The sequence below is a fragment of the Pteropus medius genome, unplaced genomic scaffold (assembly GCF_902729225.1).
Source record: "Pteropus medius unplaced genomic scaffold, Ma_sr-lr_union100, whole genome shotgun sequence".
NCBI lineage: Eukaryota > Metazoa > Chordata > Mammalia > Chiroptera > Pteropodidae > Pteropus > Pteropus medius.
Genome location: NW_024347730.1, coordinates 20649 through 41443, shown reverse-complemented (window position 1 = coordinate 41443; position 20795 = coordinate 20649). Strand labels below are relative to the sequence as shown.

At 31.9% G+C, this 20795-nt stretch overlaps 1 protein-coding gene across 1 annotated transcript in view; it reads left to right on the top strand.

Moving 5' to 3' along the window:
• LOC120614256 (gamma-1-syntrophin-like) overlaps positions 1-19800 on the top strand; it is a gene marked incomplete at its 3' end in the record, with an annotated part of 263409 nt that extends 243609 nt beyond the window's left edge. The window contains exons 14-15 of the mRNA XM_039877056.1: positions 18460-18510; positions 19762-19800. Coding sequence (XP_039732990.1) covers positions 18460-18510; positions 19762-19800 — 90 coding nt within the window. The remainder of the gene's footprint in view (positions 1-18459; positions 18511-19761) is intronic.
• Between the last annotated feature and the right edge of the window lie 995 nt (positions 19801-20795).

Here is a 20795-nt window from a genome sequence, read left to right as displayed (position 1 = left end):
CTAGAACATTCATCCCCTAAACTTAGAATTATTTATTGCATGTTTGTTTTACCAACTATACCGGACGATTCTTAACAATAGGAGTCCTATATTTTGAGCACTCACTTGAAGTCTGATGTTTAGTGAATTCAAGGAAGAATGAATGAATCAGTTCTGGATGAATAAACCTAGATGTTTGTAAATGGTTGAAACCTACTTTTAGCTTTCAAGCTTCTAACTCATGATAAGAGGTTTGTGTGTGTGTGTGTGTGTGTGTGTTTGTGCGCGCGCGCGCGCGTGTGTGGGTTATGACATATAGCATATATGCGAATCTTAAAGATGATAACGTAAAATTGAAAACTTCTTATACTAGGAAAAATAAAGTCTAAGAAAGCTCATTTAGATATAATACCAAATCATTTTGTGGTATTGGTTTACTGTTAATGTATGAATGTTTAAGAGCATATGGTATTCTTTAAAACTTTTTATCTATAGTCATACAAATTAACCAATATAGTAAAGGCATAGAATCAATATCTTGGAAAAATATGAGTGAAAAATATGAGCTGAAATGTGGGCTTTTGAGGTAAAAAACATTTTTTTTATTTTTTTTCCTTTAGATGGTAAAAGCTGAGTTTTATCAGCAGCTGCAGAATAGATGTATTCCTTTGATGTGCCCACACACTATTAGTCATCAGATGGATTTATATCTATACAGAATAAAGATCTCTCTAGGTTCTTGCACATCTGTTAAATAATATTAGCCATAAATCTTTAAGAAGATTGGAGGAATGTTTAATGCTTCCAAGAATTATTTGCTTCTGTAAATCTTCAAAATTTATTTTTATTGGAAAATATACCTTGTTAGCAGGATTCTAAAAGCATACACCACCAATCATCAAAATTGATTTATAGATGAGGCTTAAAAGGTAAAAATTGATAAAATTAGGATACATTTTTGAAATGTAAGATATTCACTAAACTTGAAACATTTAGTTGAGAAGAAAAACAACAACAACTATCCTGAAGATATTTAAAGTAGGAGGAGAGAAAGTTTTAAAAGGAATATTGGAACTTCCTATTGTATTTCTCTTTTTGTCTAAAGAGATAATCAGATTATTTTAGTTTCTGGTAACAACTGAAGATACTAAAATTGAATACATTAAAATAATCAGAAGATTATTTTAGTTTCTGGAAACAACTGAAGATATTAAAAATGAATATATAAAGGGATTTTAAAAATTAAAGTGATACTTAAAACAGCTATCCCTTTACTTCCAAATTTTATTTTTAATAAATTAACTACAAAGAGATCTTTATTAGTTCCATTGTATAATTATCTTTATTTCAATTTAACAGATCAGCAATAATTAAACTTCCTTTAAGAGGTTTCCATCATTAACATTCAATAAATTGTTTTCAAACAAAAAAAAAGGAACATGTATTTATCATTTCCCCCAGCATTTAGCCAAAATAAATATTATTCCTCAAAATACATTCTATAATATTTAAGCAGATGTTCATTTGTGATCTTAGGTAAATTGCAATGTAGTAAAATTATCATTATCCTTTCAGTTCTTGAGTATATGGATTATCCTCTGAAAACATTTGTAATATAAGCATTCAATGATTTTATATTTACACCTCAAGTTTTTTAAGCAGAGTCTTAAATTTAATATTCAAAGTTCTAATGAAAGGTCTCTAATGAAAAACTACTGAATGTAAACTAAAGTTTTAATAATATAGGAATATATTCTTGCATGGAATAAAGATTTTAACTATTCGTTTCTTTAAATGTAAGTCTTCATCAATACCAGAGATTCCTGAGGAAAAGAATCACTAACATAATTGAATAAAATAGGAAGGCAAAATAAATGGTGAAAATGTTTGATAAAATATGATTCACATTTTTTATAATATTATTTAACATCTATAAAAACATGGGACCACATGCAGCAAGTACAATTTTAGGTAATAAATTGTAAGATTTTAAAAATAACTTTTTTTCTATTCCATTTCATCCGAAATGTGAAGTTTCTCCTCATGTTATGTTTTTAATTTACTCTTTTCCTAAGAAAATCTTCTTTCTGGAAGACTATATACATGTTATTTGACTTTATATATCTTAGGTAAATTGTTTTCTAGAAAATTAAACATAAAAGCTAATTTGCCTTTTGGAATACTAAAGTTGGTAAAGAATATATTTTAAAATATGTGCTTTCATAATTCTTTTAAAAATTAGGAATTTTCTAAAATGCAGAAAAGCATAAAAATTATTGGAATAATAAAGATATATTTATTTCTAGCATCTTTTATTAATGTATGGATTACATATACATTAAAATATGTATATTTTGTTTACATATAAAATAAATTTACTATTGTCTTGTGTAGATGGTATTATTCCTCATTCAGTTACCATTTAATTATGAGGATTTCCCATTATAGTAATTACATTCTGAGATTACCTACTTTTAATGGACTAACTCAAAGTATCTAGTTATTTGCGTATGTCATAATTAATGAATGATTACTTGACATATAAAAGATTTAAAAATATATCATTAATATCAAAATGCCTCATGAATTTTTGGTATATTAACCAGTAAAAATATTGCTGATCATATCTTAATATTAAGTATCTCAAAAAATAATCAAAGAATATGAACATTCTTCAGTGCTGTAAATCAAGATTGATGTTTTAATCCAATCAGCTCAATCAAGGCTGGCTTGAAGTTTTTGTAAGGGTCTATTTACCTCTATATTTTTTCTGCCCCAAAGAGGCAATCCTTCAGGCATTGGAGCTGAGAGTATAGTTTATTCCTAAGACTCTTCTTCCTAGCTGACTATGACTTTTCCTTGCTTATCTCTCAGCACAGCAAGATTTCTAATACTCTCATCTGGTTTTTATAGGTTTTCAGATTAACTATTTTTAGCCTTTTGTCCTGCTCAGAATTCAGCAAGTGTCTTGAGATGAAAACTAATGTGTTTGAATCCCTACAGATCGCAAATGTTGCCAATATCCTGGGAGAAAAATAAATGCTCTGTATCTTTCTCTTTCTGTCCACATCTCTGTGTAGGTAAATTATACTTCTCAATCTCTTTCCTGTGCATACCTAGTGGCTACAGAAGATCAACTCATGTCTTTGTGTTTCTCACATCTCTGGAATCTTAGCCATGCTCACCTTTGTTATAGCAGGTACTCTCAGACATCTTTAAACAAAATGCTTTTAGTAAATTTATCTTTTCACTCTAGTTGTTAGCAATAGAAAGAGAGGTGTACCTCTTGTTATCCCATTTCATTTAGGAAGAATTTTTTTTTTAATTTCTTATATATGTATGCATTAAATATAGACTACATTGAGAGTTAGTGGTTGATAAATTATTTTTCAAATAACTAATCAATTGTTCCAGTGTTGTTCTCAAATTTAAAATACATTTAACATCAACTCAGTATTGTACATTTTAAAATCAATTGTTATTTTTCTATTAGAAGTCATTGGCATATTTAGTATTGCAGTGGTAAAACACTGTTTTAATGATTATAATTCTATATCACATCTAAATAGCCTCCCTGAGATTAATCTTAAATGCTACTAGGTGTATTTGATCATTTATTATTGACAAACCCATAAAGGTTTAAAAAAGTTGTACTAGAATAAGATCAACAGATATTTTACTTTGGAAGAAACTCGACATTAAGGAATAGATCTATATATTTCATATCAGATTAATTGTTATAAATTGTATTTTTATTAGCATGATTAAAAAGCATTTTGTTATATTTCTGTATCTTTATTTTCAAACATTGGAAGATTACTAATTTGTATATACATATTTGGTATTCAAACACCTTGAAATATCTTAGTTATTTTTAATCTAATTATCTTGGGTATTTATGATATAGTAGATTATCCTCCATTAATATCACAAATATCTACCTTTCCTTATAGTCATACATTTAATTCTATTTTCCACCATATTATCATGGTTATTATTTTTAATATCTCTGTTAAATCATTATTTTATAGGCAATTGTTATATTCTTTTGTTAAATGGATTTCATACATTTAATTTTAATTATGTTTGTTTTTTATATTTTTATATTTTTATTTCTTAAAATTATAGTTGACATACATTATATTAGTTTCAGATGTACAGTGATTAGACACTTCTATAATTTACCAAGTGGTCACCCTGATAAGTCTAGTACCCATCTGACACAGAACATAGTTCCGACAACACTACTGACTATGCTAGACCCTACACTCCCGTGACTGTTTTGTGAATACCAATGTGTAACTCTTAAACCCCTGCCGCCTTCACTTCTCCCCCAACCCCCCAATTTAACATCCATTAAAATGCTTTCTGTATCCATGAGCTTTTTCTATCATTTGTTTGTTTATTTTGTTCTCTGAATTCCACATATAAGTGAAATCATAGGACATTTATCTTTCTCTGCCTGACTTACTCAGCGCAGTACATTCTAGGTCCATTCATGTTGTTGCAGATGGCAAGATTTCTTTCTTATTTATGGCTAATTAATATTTTATTGTATATATGTACCATCTCTTTATCCATTCATACACTGATGGACACCAAGGTTGCCTCCATATCTTGGCTATTGGAAATAATACTGCAATAAACATGGATGCACATAGTAGTGTTTGGGTATCTCTGCATAAATATCCAGGAATAGGATTATTGGGTTCTTCTTTGTTTCTTGTTATAGTCTTAAAAAAAAAGTCTGATATTAGTATTATTTGGTATTAGTATTTTGTGTGGAATTAATATTTCTATTACAGCTTTTTTTATTTTTTTCATTTCATGAAATACTTTTTCCATTCCTTTACTTTCAGTGCGTGTGCATTTTCCGATCTGAAGTGAATCTCTTGTAGGCAGCATATGTAAGGGTTTTGTTTTCTTATCCATTCAACTATCCTATGTCTTTTGAATGAAGCATTTAATTTATACTCAAACTAATTGGTGCTAGATATGTAGTTATTGACATTTTGTTATTCACATTTTTATTTATTTTTTTCTCCTTAAATAAGTCCCTTAACATTTCTTATAATACTGGTTTGGTGGTAATGAACTCCTTCAGCTTTCTCTTGTCTGGGAAGCTCTTTATCTGTCCTTTGATTCTAAATGATAGCTTTGTTGGATAGAGTAATCTGATTGTAGGTCAGATTCATAACTTTGAATATTCATAATTTTGAACATTTTGTGCCAATCCCTTCTTGCCTGTAAAGTTCCTGTAACAGTTATATGGAAGCTAACAGTTATATGGAAGCTCTCTTATAGGTAACTAACTTCCTTTCTCTTGCTGCTTTTAAGATTCTCTTTTTGTCTTTAAACTGTGACATTTTAATTATGATGTGCCTTTGTGTATGCCTCTTTGGGTTCATGCTGTTTGAGACCTCTGTGCTTCCTGAGCTTGTAAGTCTGTTTCCTTTGCCAGATTAGGAAAGTTTTCTGTCATTATTTTTTCAAATGTGTTCTCAATGCCTTGCTCTTTCTCATCTCCTTCTGGTACACCTGTGATGTGAATGTTGGTATGCTTGATGTTGTCCAAGAGGCTCTTTAAACTACCCCTATAGTTTTGCATTATTTTTTCTTGTTGTTCTCATTAGGTGTTTTCTTCTACCTTATCTTCAAATTTCTGATTTGATTGTCTGCCTCGTCTAATTTACTGTAGATCCTCTACAAAGTAGTATTCTTTCAGTTATTATATTTTTCATTTCTGACTTGTTTATTTTTATGTTTTCTATCTCCATTTTTATGTTTCCTATCTCTTTGTTGAAGTTCTCACTGAGATCATTGAATATCCTCCTAATAAGTGTTTTGAACTCTGCATCTGGTAGATTGCTTGTCTCCATTTTGTTTAGACCTTTTTCTGGAGCTTTGTTCAGTTCTTTTTCTGGAGCTTTGTTCTGTTCTTTTATTTGGAACATGTTTCTTTGTCACCCCATTTTGGATACCTCTGTGTCTGTTTCTATGTAGTAGGCAGAGCTGCTATGTCTCCCAGGCTTAGTATAGTGGCCTTATGTAGTAGGTGTGCTGTGGGTCCCAATGGAGAAGTCTTTCTGCACCTGATCTTAGTGTCATAGGTGTGTCTCTTGTGTGGGTTGTGTATGCCCTACTGTTGTAGTTGAGCCTTGGTTGCTGTTTGCATATCAATGGGAGGAGTGGACATCAAAAGAACCAATTTGTTTCAGGAATCTCAGTTGAGAGGGCATTGGACTGTCTTTCCATGTGCTCATGAAATCCTCATGTCAAGCATGGTTTCAAAATAATAGCACAGCAGTAGCTAGAGAAAGTGTTTCTCTCTGAAGGAGAGACTCCAGGTTTTGCATGCGTGCAAGCCTGGTGAGAAAATAACTAAGAGTGCTGGAAGACAAGTAGAATCTTTATGAAATGTGAACTGGAGAAACTGGTGGGACCACACTCATCAGCAATGAGTTTATCAAGAACAAAGGGTGACATTAAAACTACCGAGAAAGAACTTCTTCATAGAAGGATTTACAAGGACCAATGATGATGGCAGAAAGGCTAAGGGAGAGAAGAAGACAACTATAATTTGGATATTTACTCAAAAATATTAAATGTTAATTTACAAGTGACTGAGTTACTAAGAATCACCAAGATTAAGATTCCAGAATTGGTAGAAATGGCAGCTTAAATTCAGTGAAATTTAAATAGACTTAGGTTGTTTCTTTTTCTTTCTTTTTTTTTTTTTTATGAAAGCTGAGCAGAGTTCTTATCCAGTAAATTATTAAATGTATTCTCTTCAGTAGAATTTATCATCTGCTCTTCTTGACTTTTTACAGTGACCTATATCCATTCAGTTGTAAAAGGGATTTTAGAATTTCGGCATCAATGTAGCGAAAATGGACATCATAGAGGGGCATATTCCTGTAATTTTATATATTCTTTTAAAAAAGATAAATGATTAAAAATAATATTTCAGTTTTTCACTTCTATTATACTTCGCAATACCTCTAGGGTAACATTTTCAAAATGGAAATCTTAAATTGCCATTTCTTATTAATTAATTGCTGCCCATTATTTCAGGAACAACAACAACAACAAAACCCAGAATCCTATGCCATTCAAATCCCTCCATGGTCTAGTCCCTTACTCTGCCACAAGTCACCTGTATACCAGGTCTCCATCTGTACAGAATCACTGGATATGTGCTTCATTGTGCCAGAAGGCAGTGCCTTTGCTCACACGTACCCACCCCCACACCCTACCTGTTATCATGTTGGCTCACAAGTTCTCTCACTCTCTCTCCTGTACACATGTGCACTGTTCCTCCATTGATCCTTCTGTCTTCCTCTCTCTAACGTCCTCCTTTACTCCCTCTTTCTTTGTCTCACTTTTTTACCTAGCAATAACATATTCTTTTATTTTATGTTTACCTGAGATGCACAGAGATTACACAGCTTAGATTCACCCCGAACCTGGCAAAGCCTGGTTCTGTCTGACACAAAGGCTATGCTATTGTATTATGTATTCAAGAACCATATCTGCCATGAAACATTTTTTGAAAACCCAAGCAAAATTGGCCAGCAACTTTCTCATCAGTGTCCCCTGTGGGTCTAGATGTTCTTACATCGCTCCTGTTGCATGTTATCCACTGGCCTCTACTACACTATAACCCCTTAATTGCAGAGACTGTTGTCTTTTCCACTTTATCTTCCCTCAGCCTAGCAGTGTGCTCACATTAGCTAATAAGTAATGCCAATCATGTTAACTATCTTGTGGAGCATGTTGTATGCTGTTCTTACCTTTTCAAACTTATTGAAAATCTTAGCTCTAAACCAAAATAATGCTAAGTGCTCTTTCTGCTGCTACTGATAATCTGAAGCTCATCACAACTTGGTGTAAGGCTCTCATTTCTAACTTGAAAAGCTAAAATTGGTTCAGCTATTTTAATTTTCTTAACTAGGATCTGATTTAATCTTTCTTAGTGTAATCTTAGAACCTGAAACTTATTTAAAGAACTCTATTTTCTACTTTGTCAATGATTTCCACATGAGTAAAATGAACAGAAATGCAAAAATAATGGAAATCCTTAAATTAACATGTATTTTGGACTAATCATAACAGTACTAGACTTGACATACTCTTATGCCTTACTGACATACTCACTTGCTCTGAGCTCCAACACTAGAAATTTTGGAAATTTAATGTTTACGACAAATCTCAATATATAATTTTGATATTTACATAAATTTGAAAGACAGAGAGAATTAACCACAAAAATACTTGTATTTCATATGTGTTTTATAGAAACACATCTATGGGATGCTGTGTTAAAAAGAAAATAATCATAGGTGCAAAAGATATTTTTTAAAAATATAATCCCAGTCTTTATAAAAGTAATAGAAAATCAGTATAAGGAAAATAAGAAAATAATTCTCTTTTTACATCATATAGAATCAAAATTTATTTCAAATTAACAAATATCGTGATCTTAAGATGGTGGAGTAGGTAAGCTCTGTGCTGACCCCCTCTCATGACTACATTAAAATTACAACTAACCTACAGAACGACCATCAATGACAATTGCCTGAAGTCTAGCTTAATATAAGTGCTACAGAAAAACAGAAGAATCCACATCAAGACTGGTAGGAAGGATGGGTACGCAAAAGGGGCTGGCTTCACACCCACATGTGGTGGTTGAGAATTAGAAGTGATATCTCAATTGCTGAGGTCCCTCTGGAAGAGCAAGGGGTCCCAACCCTACTTCAGACTTTATAACCCAAAGCAGCAGGGCTGGGAAGAGGTCCTCACAACTTCTGGCTATGAAACCAGCAGGAATTGTGGCTGAGTGAGACAAAGGGCAGCTGGAGTACCAGATGTTCCTCTTGAAGGACCCTCTCATGTGGCCTTACTGACATATTCACTTGCTCTGAGCTCCAACACTAGGGCAACAGCTTGAAAGGTAGCAGAAACATATGGGGAGAAATTGAATTGTTGAGCTTCATAATGAGGGCCGGAGGGGCAATTTCTTCTAGACAGAAGTGCTGGCAGAGGGCATTATTCTTTTATTGGGCCCTCCCTACTCCCAATGTGTAAACGCAGGCAGCTGTCTTATCTGAGCTCCATCTACTGGCAAACATGAGAATTTGACTCTCTGTTCACCCTGCCCTGGTATTCCCTTCCAGATGGCCCTGGGCAAGGCTCAGGTGGTGGCTGAACTTGGCCTGTGGTGGAGGACATCCCAGGAGGCCCAAGGAATAGCATGTGCCATGGCCTCTTTGGACTGAGCCAGAGCAATAGCTGGCTCCCTCCGCAAATGATATACCCAAAGGGCAGACAGGGCAGACACCAGAATCCTGCTTAAGGAAAACCTGCTCATAAGGTCAGCCCCTGCACAACAGGTCCTCCACTGTAGTCACTGTCCAGTCCTCACAATAAATTGGCCTGAGAGGCAATCCTTTCCATTGCCGTGCAAACAGCAACCAAGTTGCAGGAGCCCACATACCTCTGTTCCTCTGCCTCTCCTTGTCCCTCTCCTATCCCTTTCCATCTTCCTCTCCCTCATTCTCTCCCTCTCTCTCTCCCTTTCCCTCTCCCTCTCCCTACCCCATTTTTGTCTCAACCCAGAAATTACTTTTCCTTTAGATGAGAACTCACTATTAAATCATCAGACATTCCTTCCAACTCGTTTATATATGGTATGCACTCTAGGTTTTGAAGCTATCAGAATAACTACAGACATTCAACTTAAGAATGTTTTTTTCCCTTAAAATGACTTGCTTTCAAGACTAAGAACTTAAATACGACAATTTGACTCTGTTCTGAGATAGGCTGTCTTTTCACTCATTCAACAAATATTGAATGAACACCTACTAAGACCTAGGCAATCTTTTAGGTACAAGGGTGATGCATTTAATGAAACAGAAATCCGTTACCTTGTGAACTTATTTTCTAGTGGAGGCAAACAAATACAAAAATAAGTAAAATAATAGTATTATATAATGCAAAGTGATATGGAGGAAAAAATTAGTAAATAATCATATGTGATGGAACTCTATTTTATATCTTTATTATTCTATCTCTAAGTCTAGAGAATTATAAAGAAACATTAACATAGTTTTATTTGTTTTCATACTGTGATAACTTAAAATTATTCAATTGTTTTCTTTTGATAATTTCAGCTATTTTAATGTAAAATTTTGTTTAGGTAACTATTTTTATAATTGTAATTTAAAGTTATTCAACATATACCTTGATTAGATCATATGGATACAGAAAAATCTTTGTAGGTCTCCATAGATTGTCCATATTGTAAAAACACAGTATGTTGTAACACTGTGTGTGTGCATACACTATAAATCTGAAAATTTAATCTACCTGAAGTACTATGATTTTCTCTTTGTTAAAAATTGTCCAGTATTATTTTAGAAAAAGAAAAAAAAAGAAATTAAAGCACTATATGTTGTTTTCTTGAACAAATCTGGAAAATCCTATTAATACAATGACATAGGCTTGATTTTGAATAACAATTTTCAATGAATGACATTCGAAGTAAGTATTGCACAAAGCAATGTCATTTACTTAACTTTGGGTCATAAATTTTGTCATTCATGAAACAAAAAATCATATATTGAAGAACTAGTAGAAGAGAGAATTTCCATTCTCAAAAAGCTTATGGTGTCCTGGGACTCAAAAATAATTCTAAGAATGACCAACTAAGATGCCATCACAATTGAACCATAAAACAAAACAAAAAAATATTTTAAAATAGTTAAATTTTACATCATACTTCTATGAAACTTATGCTCTAAAATAAAATAAAAAATTATGACTCTAGATTTTGTTTTCTTTACTGAGGTCACACCATCCTGAAGGTAGATATTGCCTTTCAAAATACATACAAGTCGTTAAACTAATTCAAATATTTGTAAATAGCTGTGGTATCAAAAATTCTTAGAGATGCAAAGCCTTCCTGCATGGTACATATCATTCTTAGTTTCAGCTTTTTTTGCTGTGGTCATCCTCTCTAAATAAGAACAATCAACATGGTTTACTACTTAATGGAAGAAGGTCAAATCAATTCTGTTTCTTCGGCCATAGTATTAATTTTTCTTCTTTTCTGGAAGTCTCTATAGAGTTTTAGTATCTATAAATTATCTGAAATGCAAGCAAACTGTTAAACACTTTTTTCTGCTAAGAAGTCACATAAGTTTTAAGAAATTGTTGAAGAGGTCTATGACTAAAATGATTAAAAAAAACTTTTCTGTCTTCGAAATAAATGTTTTCAGGTACCAAAAGAAATTTAAATTCTATACTCATCTTGAGAATAGAATAACTACATACATTATTTACAATTCTGCTTGGAAAATTAGTCTGTTCCCTCTTTTCCTTCCTTTCTTTCTCCTTTCCTTTTCTCCCTTCCTTCCTTCCTTCCTTCCTTCCTTCCTTCCTTCCTTCCTTCCTTCCTTTTTTCCTTCCTTCCTTCCTTCCTTCCTTCTTTCCTTCCTCCTTTCTTTTCTTTATTTCTATCATTTCCTTATTATGGACTCGAACATATACTTTCTATTTTTTTATTAAGGTGTGAGGTGTTCCTGAAAAATCGCACAATGTAAATTGCATCCTTTCATACTTCCAAGTGGACATTGATTATCCTACGTTCTCAGCTTAAATCAACGCTATGTTAAAATATTTAGTGTGTTTTGGCAACATATAATTTAAAAATTATACGTAATGTAGGAAGTCATGGATTGTTTCTGTTATAAGGGACAGACTCATACTTTAGTAAATCAACCCATTGCAGTAAAAAAATATATGAAATAACCTTCAACATTTGAGCATTTACTATGTTACTAAAGGCTTTGTGGGCCCTGAGGAAACAGGAAATACTAAAGAACAAGAAGACAGAATTCATCTTCAAAGAGGTGATATAAAACTTCAGAAGGCATTAATATTGAATTAAATAATAAACTACAGGTACAACAGACACATAGTCTCCAAGGTTAAGGCATTGTGTTTTTAGCAACAGTACCTATTTAACTCATTTGCTCCCTAGAAGAAAACAGATGATCCTTTTTTATTCAAGGAGACTGAACAACTGTGGCCCTCTAGGGTGTACTTTAAATGCAGTCTGGCATGAAATATGAGTGTCAAGTTTACTTTGTTAGTAGAACAATAATGTCATTAGCATGAATATGGAAGAAGAAAAAACTCTTTTATGACCTGGAAGCTACTTTAGCTGTGTAACTCTAACATGATGAGATCCGTCTTCAAATACAGCTGTCCTCTAATTGTGTTGATATCCACATGTTTGGGTGGATGCTGTATCCACAGACTGTTCATGTCTGTATGTATATCCCCAGAGAACAGAATTATTCTCAGCCACCTCAGCCTGGAACCAATAATTGTGAAGAAGGGGTTTCATAATAGCAGGCATAGCTCAGGGTCATAAGTATGCAATTGCAAAGCTTTACGTGTCTGCTGTGTAACTGGGCCCTTGGAAAAAAGACAGTGTCTGCTTCCGAGGCTTTCAAGAAGTATCTTCCAAGAAATTAAGCGGACATGAATATATAATTTATGGGTTTATCTTTCTGTTTTTGACTATAAGCCTTAATATGGATTTACTTTTTCTGAATGCATTTTACTTAGCAATAGTTTATTGTCACTTGCTTTTCTTGTAGAATGATGTGTTAGGCAATCCTAGTGTATATCATGTTCTGTTTCCTTTACAGCCTTAAGACTAATAGCTTAAGTAATCATGCTCCATAAGCAACTGGTGTGATGTAGACTGAAATTATGTCCTTTCATCGTTATAATTCTTTAAGTTCAGATATTGACTTTATATTATAGATAACATTAATTTTCAGCTTCTCACAACACATTAATGGTTCTGATAACATACTATTAGCATTGGTTTCTAAGAAGTTTAAAACATAAAAAATGTTTTTTGGACATATTTTAATTTTTTTCTTATTTGAAGACTAGTCTAAAAACAATGCAGTGTTTAGGATTTCCATTATTTAGAATTAACATTGTTGCCAAAAGTAGACAATTTTTAAAACTTTGTTTTATAAATGCATTTTACTATTTAAATATTTATAGTTTACTGTTTTACTACATGTAGTAAATTAAACACAATCTCAATCATATGACATAAAGCTTTAAAAATAAATTTATTTTGTCATTAATGTTTTAAATATTTTTATCTTATTAAGCTATTTTATTGACAGTATTATGTTATTATTACAAAATAAGTAATTTTCAAAACAAATGACCTTTGGTGTTTTCTACATAGAGAATTCATTTATAATTTAGGTTTCTTAAAATTGTAAAATGTAAAAGGAGGCATACTGTTTCCAAAGAACAGTAGGATATTCCACCACTTTCACATTTGAGAAAGCTTAAATCGATTTTGTATCCATTTAACTGTGGGTGCACTTGCAAGTGATTGAGATTATGGAGGCTAATAGACTGTAATCTCCATTCTGCCATAGGATCTGCACTCAGATTGATTTGCATGTGCTTGTCACCCGCTTAACGCTTAATGTAGGAGTATGCAAATCCTCATCTAGAATTGATAAGAAAAAAGAAAGACATTTACAAATTATAGTGGAGAAAGACATCTCTGTTCTGCATTCTTAAAAAACCCTTACTGTCTTCAAATGAAATCCAAATTTCTTTTATGTTAATAATGATTGCCACTTATTGAGCTCTACTTCATGACATTTGTTTTTCCATTTAATTTCCCAACAAATATATGCAGTTAATATTATTATCAACATTTTAAAAAGAAAGAGAATAATACAAAAGGGTAATTAATAACCTGCCTGAGGATATTCATAAACAGTTACAGCTGGAATTCAAACCCAGGTCTCTGACTGCAGAACTTGACAATGCCATTATCTATCTCCATTGTAGCTCTTACATTGAACTTATATTTGTTCCATACTGCAGCCATTTTGGACCATTTGGACTCTGTAGGCTAGCATCATGTTATTGTTTCTGCATGGGGTGTTTTCATTTCCATGTTCCAGCACTTAATACCATAATTCATACTTGGTAGATCATTTAAAGCGTTTTAGAAATGAATAAATGTCTCCTCACTTCTTAATTTATCAAATATATAATAAATACGTGTGTGCATACACGCCTATACACAGATTACTGTGGCTCAAGGTTGTCACAAGCCTTTAAAATGTCATAAATGACTTAGAACTCCATGAAGAGAGGAAAAAAGTAAAATGCTTTTTCCTTAAAAACACTACTATTCTGGGGTTTGTTTTGATGGCATTTTAGATTTTCAAAGTTTTATATATCGAGACAGCTCTTTTAAGAAAACAAGGCTTGCAATAATTTATATATATATTTTAATTATCCAAATGATATTGTTTTAAAATAATGAGAACATATAGAGCTACAAAAGAAAAAAAATGCTATAATTCACAAACCCAAAATAAAATTAACATTTTTTATAACTGTCAAAACCTTCGTTGTAGACATACATATGTCAATGTGTGTAGTTAACATACAAAAATAAATTTTGGGTCATACACAGATATTAATCTAAATGTATGTGTTTCATTATACATAATCTACAATCTATATATAAAAATATATAATTTTTAAATAATTGCTTAACCTGTATTTAAATGGGAACATTTTATAAGCATTATTTTTTATCAATCCATAAATAATACACCATAAGCATTTGTAACGTTTTGGACATATTATCACTTAACACTATAAACATTTTAGTATATGCTTGAAGGAAACCATACTTTTGCCCATCTGAAGCTGCTTTTTAGATATTGATATTAAGCTGTTTGTTAAGAAACAAGACTCAGAATGAACTTTTGACTCTTCTCTTTCCTGCCCAAGATATTCAGACAGAGAAACCTGCTTCAGGAAGGAACTCTTTGAGTCCTGCCTTAGCCTAATTTGAATTAAGTTTGGTAAATAAGAGGACATAAGGTAGGCACCTGTTAGCTAGATATCCCTTGCTCTATTGCTTCTAAGTTGCCCAAAAAGAATTTCCCTGTGTATGTTCTGCTCTTCCTCAAGTACCTGTAAATTGCCCATTCTCACTTCTGAAATCTAATACCTGTCCTCCCTTTCTCTTTTGTCCAAAAAATGTCTTATGTACCCAATGTTACTTCACTCTCTTTGCAATTTTCATGCTTATTTGAATTCCCCATACACATGTATTAAAATTTTACTCTTTGGGGAGCAATATGAACTCCGGTGTCACCCCAGTAGCATGAGGTGAGGGTTTCTCAGCTCTTCTCCAGCAACACAGCAAAGAATTACAGGTCAGCAAGATTCAGAAAAAGTATATTTTAGAAGGAGACGGGCTATACTAAGGAAGACTACAGCCCTGTGAAATTCTTACTTGGAAAGTAAAAAGATAAAAGAAATAATAGAGTACCCCAAGGGAGGAGTGGCTTTTCAGTGAAAAGAGCTGTAACAAGGCATAAGTGGAAAGGTCTGCATTATATTGAGGCTGTCATGGGTGGTTACAAAGGCATTCCTAGATGATTGGCACATGAGGTCATTTTAATTGAATCTTGGCTGCTATAAAACTCTGCCTAGTGCATGTGTGCTTACCTAGAATTCAGTCTGTTATAATTAGAACTTCTGGGCATAGTCATGGTATAATGATAGTATATGAGGCTGAGGTGTGAGCAGGTTAGGTTAGTACCCTTTGTGCAAGTATCTGTGGTTGGATTAAACCAGCTATAGGTTATGGCCCCCTGTGTCCTTTAGTCCTTTATCTCTGGAGTTATAGGAGGGATTCTCTAACTACCAATAGGGTGTTCTTTGGGCAATCTGTAGGCAGGGTCTCTATTTCTTTGTTCCCCTGTCACTCATTTCTGACTAATTACCTAACAAAAGCATTTGATTTTCTCCTGTGAATCTGTCTTTGTTAATTTGATTATTAGCCCAGGTAGAAGAACTTAGAAGATGGGAGGAAAAGTATTCAATCTTTGCATATAAATCTTAACAGCAGTGCACTTTCCACTCAGTTTCTGCTCTTTGTGTATAAAATGCTGTTTGAAAGTTTGAATTAGCTCTTAACATTTTTGAAATGTGAGCTTTTCAAATTTTTCTTTATATTTGTCTTATTTTAAAATGTTACTATTGAACAAAAATGGAATATTTTATATTGTTGTACTCTACTTTCTGTAGAAGAGATTGAAATTATATTTAAAGTGGATTTGGGTGTATATACAAGTCCAAAATCTTAAGTTATTTTTGTACTATAATTCCACAACAAAAACCTGAATTAATTTACTTGCAAAAGGCACTGGATGTGATGCAGGACAGGGCAAATCCCCCAGAGTGAAGACTTAAATCCTACACTGAGAGTGGCTCTTGACTCTGTGCAGGAAAGAATTCAAGTGTGAGCCAGAGTTAGAGACAAAGGAAAGTTTATTAGAGAAGGCATAATGCTCCACAGAGAAGCATGGTTTCCTCTCAAAGCCAGAGAATGAGACCCCGAGTGTTTGAGAAATTGGGTTTATATATTTTCCTTTCAGGGTGTGGGTTTGAAGCATTAAAGACATGGAAAAGTGGTTGTTAGTAATCTCAGCAGGAATCTTCCTGTAAGTACCCCTGTGGTCTAGCCTTATGCTGATCAGCCAGGTTCCCCTGTCTAGCAGCAGGTAGCTCTGAATACAACCTGGTTTAATATTTTGTCAAATTGTGTAGTACTCCTGCCTCTTTCTTATATTAGATGAGATATTTTATTGTGCCATAGCACCAGGCCTCACACTGTGATTACTAATCTATTTCTTTATGCTTAGTACTTAGGTTATTTAACTTTTTATTTCATTAAATTATAAATAAGTATAAATAAATTTGTATATAAAACATAATTAAAAGATATATATTTTAGCAGAAATAACTTTTAAAAAATGATGCCATTGCCAAACAAATTTATTAATACTATAGGTAGCAGTTCTTAAGTATTAATTCATTCTATTTGGATATTTTTATTCCGATTCCTGAGGTAAGATAAATTGTTAAAAACATGGCATGGAGATTTCATAAAGAAGAAAATAAAGTTGAAAGTTTATGATGGTATAGTTTTAAAAAAGAGAACTCAATTTTTTAGCATTTATAATTTAAAGAATATTAATCCTTCAATAACAGACAATATCATTAAGGTTTTATTCTGTTTTATTTTTTTATTGTATTTGTTGCATGTTCTGAAAACAATCTAGAAATAATTTCTAAAAACTAATTTTAAATAATTTCTTGATTTTTCAAGCATGGTTAGTTTTTTTTTTAACATAACATTTTAAAAAAATTTATTCTAGTTGTTTGAATATCTCACTAAATACTTCATCATTCTAACTCTCTAATCATTAATATATTCTTTCTTTACCTACCCTTATATTCTAAGTGTTGTTATCTATGTTGCTCCTATATTCTTGTTGGTATTTTTTTGTGGAGAGGTAGGAAATATACAATATATTTTATTTTTCATAGAATTAATAGTATCTGATAACATTTATTTAAAGGACAAAGATGGTAAGGTATATATGTTACTAAGTTGATCTGTGATAGTGTAACTGCATACAAATATCATTTCTTTTATATTGTTCTTTTACTCTCTGTAATTCAAGCTGGTTTTGCCTGGATAACAGCATTAAAATTCACTTGAATCCCTCACCTCCCATCCCATACCCTCTGTATGCCTGCTCTTTTAATTATTAAGCCTTATGACATAAGATTAACCTGCATCAGGTCTTATAATCACGAGGACAATAGGTTTCAGCTGGACTTTAGACTAAGGCTAACATCTTGGCTTTAGATGGGTTACAGCTCCAGGTACATTGAGGCAGAACAACCCCACTGACCAAAGGATCAGACTGGATGGCTCCCTGGCTGGCGGATGATTCCAGAACAGGACTCAATGATCAATTACCTCAGCCCTCTCCAGTCATCCAATCAGTAGCACCCATGATCCCGGCTCCCTTAGTTTCCATGACTACTAATTTTACCCCGTATAATCTTTACTCCCAAGACACCCTGGAAGCCAGGCCTTTGAGCCATAACCCAACAATGTCTCCAGGACTTGCAACTCTAATAAACCTTACTTTCTTTGCTGCAAAACCTGCATGTATCTCTTCTTAGGCTTAGACATATGCAGGCAGAGAAATCCCTTTTTTTGTCCTCATTACAATATGAGTAGGATATACTAAGGAAAACTATAACAAAAACAACAACAGCAAATACAATATGACAGCTTTACATAGATAAATAAAACTGATGATCTAGTAAATACTGTAATGGGGAAATAAACTGGACCACTACGAGATAAAGCATATCAATTCCACAAACACTACTGAAGATGAGTTAATAGAACAAGATTTCGGTGATCCACATGTACTTTACTCTCAACCACTACTTTCCATCTTGCAATGCTTATCTGTACAGATGATTGTCAGCTTTCCAAAACAAATTATTCAGACATTTTTTTTTTTTCAGATTGAAGAATCAAAAGCTATAAAGCCAGATAGCATGCACTTGAAGACAAGGGTCCTGAAACTATTTTTACAAGTTTACATAATGAAATTTTTATAACAATTAATAATGCCTACCAAGATGCATAATTCCACAAAGTATTCAATACAGGCTTTTGACTGATTGATAAAAGATGTTTGGGGATCTGCTCTTTCTGTCTACATCTCCAAACTATCTTCATTTTAGTTGAAAGCACCAATAGTTTTAGAGATTTCCTTAGGTTATTCTTCACCAGACATGGTTTTTGTACATGACCCTGATGAAATTACATAAATTTTCTCATTTTTTTTTTATTTTATATTTTAAAAGAGAAATAGCTTGCCAGGAAGTCCGAACTCATAGATGAGCCATTTGAGATTCTTCAACTTTGTCCATAACGTTCATTAAATTTCCTATGATTTCACATTTCTTAGTAAGACAAAGGAAATAAAATTTAAAAAGAAAAAATAAAATAATTCAATAAAACAATTTATAAATGAGAATAGTCTGATAGAAGATTATACCATGCAAAATTAGCATTTTTTTCTCTAGAAAACCAATGAAAAATCATAATTGGTTTTAATTAGTAAAAATTCTGTTGAACAAAGACTTTGTGTAGTGTAAGATTATTTATCTAAATCTCATATGTATTCTCATTGGGGTTTTAAAGTATTTTATATAACTTACAACAGAGGAAATTCTTTCTCTGAAGATTTATTTCAAAATCTTATAAAATGTCACTCATTGAATTGTCTTAAAGTAAATGTTATAATTTATTTAACTTAATTTATTTTGACACATATATTTTATCCTTTAGTATTTGAATATTTCATTTCCTCTGTTTCCTAGTATAAAAGCAAATTGAAATTTATGATTTTATAATTTAAAATTATGATTTTAAAGTAAAAAAACACAGACGTTACTCTTTTTTCTCAGTAGGTAGATATTTAACATGTATGGAAACACAATGTTTTGGTTTCTTATAAACAAATAAAAAATTTAATGAAAATCTTCACAAAATCAACAATACCTTCTTTTTACATATGACTTAATGCTTCAGACGACTGGTTCCTTCTCTTGAAATTGTATCATAGCATTTATTAAAAAAATGTTTTCATATGAACTATGGGCTAATTTTGATAGCAAAAATTATTTTAAAACTTTTTATAATTTAATATGAAATGATTTTAGTATGTCAATATAAAAATAGATTGTCATAAAATTTGGGGAATCTTGTGTCACCTTCTTTTTGTTGTTCTCACTTTTATCATTTATTTATCATTGCAGATTAAAAAAATCAACAGAAACTTTCCTGTAAATCAGCAGGTAAGATGGAGAAATACTTGGAAAGTCAAATTACATATTTCTTTCATTTTATTTATTATAGGAGATAATCTTGATTGCAATTTATTTTTATGTGAAAATAATTGGTACTATCATTTGACATCTTCAGAAAAATACATAGTTTATCAGATTTCTTTCACATTATTTAATATATCTGTTTAGTCGTATTAAAAGCAGTTTAAAAATCATTTATCTAAGTAAATTAAATAAAAACTTTCTTTTTACAAATAATTATATTTATTTAAATACAATATTAAAGAACTTGGAGACCTATTTACATGAGATTTTTACTGTATCAACATTCGGGAAAACTTAATTGATCTAAAAGTTAAATGGGATTTTCTGACTTTTTCAAATTTTGCTGACTTTTCAAATAAATCTAAATTAATAGAATGAAAATAATGCCTGATTAACCAAGCAAAGAATTTAGTTGACTTATAAGACTAATAATTTTTGATATAATAAAATAATAAATTATAGAAAATAAATGATTCCTCTGATAACTTCATTATGCTAAAATCAACTTTTGTATTACTATTATAAACATAATGACAACATTAATTTGAGTAAGAAAAGTAAATGAAAGCTCAGTGTTTTGACTCATGCACATCGTTCATATATCAGGTTTGTGTGATAGTGGAACTGCAGTGGCAAGGCACAAACTTCTTACTTTTGACATCAACCTCAGTTTGAAACTACTGATCAAAATTTAAATATCTAAGTTATCTATTTATAAGTGGTACACCAATCACAAATTAATTTCAATGGTAAAAAATTTAAAAATAGCTTTCAGCTTATAAAAACTAGGTTACTTTTTAATCTATACCTCAGTTCCTTCATCTGTTTACATAAGTGGAACTTTCTTATAAGTTCATTTTTGTGGATTAAATGATAACACATGTAAAGTTCTTAATTTATGCCATTATTATCATCAATGTATTAAAGTTTTAAACTTGTTCTTTAGAATATAAAATGTA